A 9,100-nucleotide genomic window follows, 5' to 3' on the forward strand; every position below is an offset into this window, starting at 1 on the left:
ATTACGGTATATTACGGAAATAATTTCCGGAAAAAAACTCTTAAAAGAGCTGCGGAAGAAACTTTAGGAATAACACCAGTATCCCGGTAGATCATGTGAAGAAATTTCCAGTTGAAGCATCGAAAAAAAAACCCGGAACTAATTCAGAAGGAAGCAATTCTGATGGAATTGCGGAAAGATGCCCTGGAAGAACTCTGGAAGAAATTTTCGAAAATAGAAGGATCACTTTATGAAGTTTCCAGAGGATGTCCGCAAAGAGTTTTCGAAGGAATTCTGAGAGGGGGTCCCGCAGGAGGCATTCCTGGAATTACCAGTAGTAGCGATAGGAACTTCTTTTCTACAGAAGTTCTCCGAACACCAAACAAAGAAGTACCGGAAAGAATTCCTACTGTAACCCCACAAGAAAGGATTCCGAAAATTATTGTCATTGTTTCTTTTGTATTAATTCGCAACTATTAACATATTGGATATCTTTCCCAAATCATTCTATCATAGTAAAAAATTGATGAAATTGAATACACTCTAAAATAACTTTTCTAAAAGTTACACGGGAAATAAATTTTTCATAACAAATATTTAAATTAAAGTGTTTCAACAATTATTACCAAATCTCAAAATGTTTTGGTCTAAAAAAAATGGAAGCCCAAATAGGCTTCGAGGAAAATGTAAGAAATAGGGGTGTTCAAAAATAAAAAATTATAAAAATTAAAAAAAAATGGGCAAAATCGCGAATTAAAAGAGACGCCGTCCAAAACATGTTTAATCCTAGTAGGATGTTGGGGTCAATGTGACCTAGACAGGCTTGCTGAACGTGCCCAACGCCATAACGGGGGTGCCTGGCTTAACATCTCAGGAGGGTTGAACTTACATATTTTAGATGAAAACTAATATTTAGATCAAAATCAATAATTTGGGTATTAGAGGGTTGACGACATTATTTCATACTAGCTGTCCCGGCAAACGTCGTTCTGCCTGGTGTTGATCCGTTGGCCCGTTCCCAAGCCTATTCGTGACATACAAACACCATTCCATTTTTATTTATATAGATTGGTTCCTATAGCTTCATATTAATTTTTTTATTAAAAACTTAGTATTTTTTATGTTTGTTTTTCATGTGTTCAACCGTGAATACAGGCTCGCTTCACTAGTTTTAAGGAATCATCTCAAAGTTTGAAAAATTACAGAACGAATTTCGGCAAGATGTTTCAGGGATTTTCTTTACAGTTTTCCAAGGAATACCGTCAGAAACTTCACTTCAAAAATTCCATTGGGTTCTTCAGAAATTATCGCGAGAACACATTCAAGAGTTGCCGGGACCCGTGGCGTAGTGGTTACACGTTCACTTCATAAGTAGATAGTCATGGGTTCGATCTCAGCCCCGGCTTAGGTTGAGTGGTTGAAGATTAAAAAAAAGATTGAATAATCGTCCCTCGGATTCTGTTTCCGTCTAGTCCACGTCTCTTTCTGGCACAATCTGAATTTAATTCCCGGTACACCTTCTACGTGACATTACGGTACATAGGATGGTCAAAAATTATGACCTGATCGTAGACAATTATTCGAAACGTCGGTTAAATTCGTCGCAATACAAGTCAAATCAATTGAGATTTTTGCGATAGTCTACGTCTTTTTGCTTCCTTCTAATGAGGCATTGGTAAAGGTAAGTCGGAATATCTGTAATGATTGGCTGTTTTCCGTTTGATGTTAGGATAACTACTCAAGAAGAATAGGAAAATGACTGTTAGATGACATCAGGGTTTACTAGAGATCTGTAGCTGCAATAAAAGCCTATTACTCTCTGTTTCTCTATTTTCTGCAACTCTCTCACTCTTATTAGCACTAGCTCGCGCTGGAGGAAGATTCCCTCCCAAGTAATATTTTGATGACCAACTAGTTTTGAAGAGGTCTCTAGAATCGTCATAAACCCATATTCCTTTTATTTTGGTTTTATGATGATTCTAAGAACCTCTTCTAGTCTATTTGACTCAAACTTGTTACTAGGGTTGTAGAAATCGCAAGAGGAATCCCAGAAAATCACAGTATTAATGCCATGCAGAATCTCTGATGGGATCCATAAAGAAATCACGAAAGGAATCCTGGCTACAAGCTCGGCAGGAATCCCTGAAAGAGTGATTGAAAAAAATTCCGGGTGTAAATATTAGAGAAATCCCTTGAAGAATGCCAGAAGCCGAATCTTTAAAGGGATCCTAGTAGAAATCCTGTTCCGAAAACCTCAAACAATCCTCCAACGATTCCTCGAAGGAATCTCTAAAACAATACTAGGAGGAATCCCTGAAGAAATCGTAACAGTAATTCCGAATGGAATCCTTTTATGAAACTGCAGACGGAATCTTTGAAGAAATTCCAGCAGTAGTTCCTGAAGGAATGCCGACTAGAACACTTGAAAGAATCCTTCTGAGGTTTTCTACGGCAATCTCGGCATTATTTTGGTTTCATGACGGTTCCAAGAACCTTTTCTAGTCTATTTGAACAATGTAAACAATGTTACTTGGGTATCTAAAGAAATTCTGGGTGGAATATTTAGAAGAATCCTGACAGGAATCTTGGCTGGGAGTTTGACAACAATCTTCGAAAGAGTAACCGAAGATACCCTGGGAGGAATCACTGAAAAAAAACCCCGCCAGGAATCCTTAGAGGAGTTCCTGAAAAAATCCCGGGAAGATTTTTTCAAGGAATACCAGCAAGAATCCCCAGAAATATTCATCTAGGACATAGTTTCCCAAACTTTTAATATGCGCGACCCCCTTTTGCCAGCAGACGTACTTTTCGCGACCCCCCATAGAAATTCCTTTATTTGTCGTTTGTTACAGTAAAATATTCGACTGTCCCTCGCGACCCCCTGGATGAAGGCCAGCGACCCCCCTGAGGGGTCGCGACCCACAGTTTGGGAAACCACGATCTAGGATTCTTTGAATATATTCCGGCAGAAGCATTTGGAAGAATACCAGGAGGAATTCGTGAGGTGATTCCAGCAGGAATCCCTGAAGAAATGCGGGCAGAGTACCTGAAAGAATCCTACCAGGATTTTCAAATTCCGGCAGAAATCCCTGAAGTAATTCCTGAAGGAATCCCGTCGAATACCCCTGAGCCCTTAGAGAAATCACAGGAATCCCTGCTGGGGGTTGAGCTGGAATCCCCGAAAGAATAATACAAGAAATCCCGGACGAGATTATTGAAGAAATTCTTGAAAAAAAAAACTTTCTTGCTGGTGAGAAATGGAAGCAAATTTCTACTCTTCGGAGAAACTCTGCGCCGGAGTCGCAGAGGTCAGGAGCTCTCTTATGTTATCCAAACCGAAGAGGTAAGAGATAATAAAACGGAATCGAGATTATCCAAATAGAGAATTCTCAGAATTATTATTGGAAGAATCCCTAGAAGGGAACCCTTGGAGAAACATCAAAGTTGGTCTCTAGGAATTCAAATAGATTACATAGAAAAATTCTATAAGATTTTCTACTGGTATTCCAGAAGAAACTCCTGAAAGAATTCATGAAGGAATTCTTGAAGCAATCTCAGAACAAACTCATGGTGATCCTAGTGAAACTTCTAATGGAAATAAAAAAATAACTCCTGGAACTTCTGGTGGATTTACCGGAGGAACTCCTGGAGAGATTTGAAGAAAAACTTCTGCGATAGCTCTATAGACAACTTCTCACGGTATGTCAAATGATTGTCTGAAGGAATTTCATAAAATTACCTTAACGAATTTCAGAGATAACATAGAAGAATTACGCGATATTACCAGAAGAAATCCTGAAAGAAACGCTTACAGAAATTAATGAAGCAATTTCTGATGGAATCTCTGCAGAAATTAATGGAGGAACTCTTGGTGAAATTCCTTTTTCGCTTGTTTTCTACATTTTCATATGGTACACTCGTAAGAATGGTCATACATGTAATGTTTTAGCATCAAATGGAAGAGTAAGCTTCACACCTAACCGTTCCAAGTGTAAAAGATTGAATTTATTGACAATTCTTAGCTAGTTAGTTAAGTGGTTAGGTCAAATTTAATTTTGCACACCCGAATACTTTAGCTCTAACATTATGCTGACGAAACTCAAACTCAAAAAGGCAACTTTTAAAATAGATTTCCGGTCGCATTTTAAATTGAATTTACTTAAAAAAATCATAGAGAAATACTTGATTTTTTATAGATATATTGGTGAAGATTGCGTAGAAAATTCAAGAAAAGGCTCTGAAGCAAACACCTGGAGCAATATTTTGCGAAATTTTTGAAGAAATTTGTACACATAGGGTAGAAGCTTGAGTTTTGGCCAGCCCGGAGTTTTAGCCATAGTGCGGTGCTCATGAAAACGTGAGTAGGGATTGAAGTCGGCTATTGTGGCAGCCATATTTGTATTCTTAAGAAATTCTTAAAAATCAAATACCTAATACCTATACCTTAAGAAATTCTTAAAAATCAAATAGAACCTTGAGTAACGCAATAAGTCAACTATTTTGGTAGCCAGGCCCAGGTACGTTTGTCCAGATAACATACACTGCAAAATATTTTTGCTGGTAATCAGCAAACTTTGCTGATTTTTGGCGTGCTGATTGCATTCAGCAATACAAATTACTGAGTATCAGTAATTATTTTTCAACTTGCTGAACCATCCAGCAATTTTGACAGTTGATCAGCAAAGTTGTGCTGAAATTCAGCAAAAATGTTGCTGAAATTCAGCAATTTCTTTTGCTGATTTTTGGCGTGCTGGAAGCATTTCAAAAATTTTGGTGGTTACGGCAAAGTACTTTTTGAGCGGAGTTTATTCTGCAGATGAAATTTGAGACCATTCACGTGCAGTTTTGTTTTGCTTAATTGAATGTAAGTTCAAGTCTTCCATGAAACCACAAGTTGCGTAGCTATCTGCTCAAAATTAAGTTCCATTGATGGCTGTGGAAAAGCTAAATGGTACAAGACCCTTTCAGGTTTATCCAATACAAGTTTGCTGAAAATCACACGACCGAACTCAATAACCGAGATCAACTGCTATAGGGTGCCAATCGGTCAAACAAGAAATAACCCAAAAAGCGACGATCCACCAATCAAATTTTGATTCCGTAACATCACATAGCAGCCGATGAATCTGATTCATAGTGCACGTGAAACCGTTACCCAATTTCGTAGAAAACTTCGTCGCATTTTAGGACAAAATTCCGCTCCATCCATATCGTTACCGTAAACTGGCGCTCCGCCCTACCAGATTGGCAAACACTTTTCCGTCAAAACTTTGACACGAATTGTTTTTCGTTTTCGTCTTCTTCTTCATCGCTGCCTACGCAACGCAACCAGCCAAAGCCCAACACCACCAAACCACCCAAGAGTTGCCACTTTCGATTATGCAATGCCAATTTTGGATAAGTGGAGAAAGAGCACGTAATATGGCGAGCGGCTGGCTGGACCCATTCGGGGAGCTGGTCGAGTGCCATTGGCGTCGGTTGTTACCGCCGCCGTGTCCACACATTACTCACTACGCGACGCGCTCGTATTATATGCATCCCAGCCAGCCCAGTGGCCCCCTGAAGTTGCAATCAAACACTCGCACACAGAAACACACAAGGGGAGTTTGCAAAAGTCTTCCGGACCTCGAGACACACCGCACCACCGCTCGCTGCGGTGAAGGGGGTGAAAAGAAAGTTGAAACTGTAACTTTCTTCGTGGTTCATTGCAAAAAAGACTTGAAGATTGTCGTTACAAAACTCTTTGGAGATTTCCAGTTTTTTTTTCTGCTTCGGTTCATAGCTCATTTGCGCGCGCACTCGATCCGATTGGGGGTTTTATGAAGTTGATTTTGCAAAAAAAAAGTTGAAAACGAGCTCCCAGTAGGCCGTGGCTCAACGCGTCCTGTCGTTCACGTATTTATCCAACAACAATCCAAGTAGGCTCCGGCGGGCTAGAGTTGCTGCGACGACGATGGGCGAAGGTGTCTGCTGCATGGCCTGCTTCGTGTCAGCTCGTACCTTCACTCTTGAATCTTTTTCGTTGTGTCACAGTTTTGAGGTGATTTAACACTTCTTTTTCTAAAGGGAAACAGATTGCAAAATTTACCAGCGCTTAGCGCGACCACACTGAGGAACACTACAGCTACGGGGATCCGCATTCCTAGCTCTTCCGGCACTCGTCCTTGAGTGCTGCACTTCTTCCGAGACTTCTTCACCTAGGCGTAACACACGTAACAGCGCACTCACTGAACGAACTGAAGGAAGTGACCACCCCTGAATATCACACAATCGCACTGAAAACCGTCGAGGGAACCGTTGCGCTGCGAGTCACGACTGCAGACGCGTACACACCGAGACCGACTGAGCACGGTTCGCTGATCGTGGGAGACTTAAACTGGCCGCAGACAGCATAGGAGGCGACGACGACGTCGCGTCGGGCTTCACGGTGATCTCAACTACCCCAGCTTTGAGAGAGGAACCTAAACCTGATCGTTCGCGGTGTGTGGCGCGGCCGCGGCGCGCGCGAGAGCCTTCCCTCCTGTCTGTGTGCCGCGCCATCTAGGGAGGAGATTGGCAACAGTCGGTATTGCGAATCTTTTCTGAAATCCGCATACTGGCCAACAACTTGTGCGCCGACAGCCCATGCGCCGGGTTGTGCGCCATACAAAATGTAAATAAACAAGTGTCAGAATGGTTCGCGCCAAGAGCTCAATCTCTCTTAGGGTTCGGATCCATTTTTTGTCTGAAACATTGGACTTCCCTATGTCTGGAAATAATGTACAAGAAAGATATTATTGACGGTAACAACGCTTTTACTTCATTAAAACACTGATTAATAGTGATTTGGCTAGTGAAAAACTTGGCGCATAGGCAATCGGCGCGCAAATTGTGCGCTGATGTGCGGATTTGTGTTAATCGTCGCAAAGTGCCGAACACACATTATACCCTGGCGCACAACCTAGAGGTCGAAGAGAAACTTGTCGAAATGCTAAAAATTCTTGAGAAGTTCAATAGACGTACGAAACCACACGAGAGTGCGAGTGGTTCAATTGTTTCAGCCTGGTAAACAGGTCGGATGGCTTTTCACCTTCTCCGATCGATGTCGATTGCTTGGATCGATCCACAGACATCGACGACTCCGCTGCTCGAGCTATTCTTAACTATGTTAATGTCAATGCCTACTTCCTGGTCCAAATTCCAAACTGGATCGCTTGCTTTGATTTGACACGTATTCACAGCCTACTTTTTGAACTGTTTGGGATAGGAGGAAATCAATTACCCAAATCTAGGCAGCATAGAGGTAGAATTGCTCCCAATGTACACAGTTCGTTGAACTCCGCAGACGTGACTGGCAGAATCAAACTGCACGCGTGATGGCACTGCAAACACCCATCGATACGAAACCCGAAAATTATGCAGTGCACTTGAGTTCGGCATGGCACTGCTGCCACGGCCGCGTGGGAATCGACAGCGATAGGTGTCGAAGAGCAGCAAGTGTGTTACGACCCAACGCCAACACAGAGGGAGAAGGAGGCAGTCGAAGTCGAAGAAATGGGGTTTTCTTACGTGCAAATTACGTATTCCTAGCACGTGTGAGTTTCTGTCTTTAGAGCGTAAACTAGCTGGAGTTTCTCAATAGAGGATAAGTTTTGGGTGAAATTTGGAAGTTTTTGGTTGCTTTCGGGGACCCCCGGCGGAATCCAATTACGAGTGATAGCCATAAGACTGCGCACCTTTATCACACTCTCGGTCGCAGCCATTGAGTGTACCGCACTGTCAATGGGTGGCAAATGGTGATAGCAGCGTGTGCTCTCGAGATTCTGGACTCCCTTGGGGATAGAACAATTGCTTTAAACTTTCTCAATTATCGTTAATCGAACTTTACCTTTCGCAGCCGCCGCCGACGACGACGCTGACGCCACCGGACGTCATCGCCAGAAGCAACCATGGTTAAGTGATTTCTCTCTCTTTCTGTTTCTCATACTCTGGTTTGGTCTATCCTCATTTTATGATGGAGTGCAGCACGCAGTGTAGCTACCTACCTCTTTTGATAGCAATTATTTCGGAAAACTTTTCAGCAAATGAAAGTGTGTTTGCTTATTCGAATGGGTTTGATTAGCGGTGTTCAGCAATAGGAATCTTTCGATAATGGAAGCTTATGAATTAATTAATAGCAGGCGGAAAGAAATTTGCATAGACAATCAAAATTTTGAATATCTGGAATGGAGTAGTGCTTAAAATGATATAAAATAGATCACTAGTCTCTGCCCAGCAACTCCTATCCCTACCTCTGTGAGGCACCGGCCGGGGTGTGAGCAACCTTAGGAAGATCAGATAACCAACCCCGGTAGGAACTTTGATCGTAGGCTGACAAGGAAGGGGAGGTTTGCTTCTGCAAACCTGATCGTCTGTTCTCCAGGAGGAGCGTAGCACCTTTTTCCAACATATCTTTCTTTATCGTTATATCTGGAGATCACCACATATGACGAAATCGCAAATTGATCAAGTTTTTATTAATGGATGATACTTAAAACTAAAGCGAGCGAAAACACGAGGAGCCAAAGCCGTAGCCCGTCAGCGCTATTCGGCTCTCGAGAAGGAAGTGAAACGCTCATGTAGACGGGACGAAAGAACGTGGGCGGACTCCCTAGCCGACGAAGGCGAGAAAGCCGCAAACACCGGCGAAATCCGTCTCCTCTACGATGTCTCACGTCGCCTTAGTGAGACCAAGATGAATGCTACGATGCATGTGAAAGACACGTCTGGACAGTTGAAACGCTGGTTCGAGCACTTTGGAAATTTTTTTCAAGTGTCGGTCACGCCACCAACACCTCAGCATGATCCGCCAAGGGTTCGACGCATTACCCGTGTCAACACCGAAGCTCCATCCGTAGCATGAAATCGAACAGGGTCCAAGGGTCGATCGCATATCAGCTGAGATGCTCAAAGCTAACCCCGTAGTATCCGCATAACTACCCGATCAGAAAGGCATAACAAAATTATAACCGATTCAGTTATTTATTTCAAAGATTTTTCATAACAGAATGAGTTATAAAAATCGCCGGTTAGGTGTTAAAATAACAAAAATTATAACTAAAATTGCTCTAGTCATAACATAATTATAACTGACCTTGATACA

At 42.2% G+C, this 9,100-nt stretch overlaps 1 protein-coding gene across 1 annotated transcript in view; it reads right to left on the reverse strand.

Annotated features, from left to right (window-relative positions):
- LOC109431083 (chitin deacetylase 1) overlaps positions 1-6,338 on the reverse strand; it is a 104,827-nt gene extending 98,489 nt beyond the window's left edge. Inside the window, exon 1 of the mRNA XM_029862422.2 lies at positions 6,068-6,338. Within this exon, the coding sequence (XP_029718282.1) occupies positions 6,068-6,119 (52 nt within the window). The 5' untranslated portion in view covers positions 6,120-6,338. The remainder of the gene's footprint in view (positions 1-6,067) is intronic.
- Between the last annotated feature and the right edge of the window lie 2,762 nt (positions 6,339-9,100).

Source organism: Aedes albopictus, chromosome 1, assembly GCF_035046485.1.
Source record: "Aedes albopictus strain Foshan chromosome 1, AalbF5, whole genome shotgun sequence".
Taxonomy (NCBI): Eukaryota; Metazoa; Arthropoda; class Insecta; order Diptera; family Culicidae; genus Aedes; species Aedes albopictus.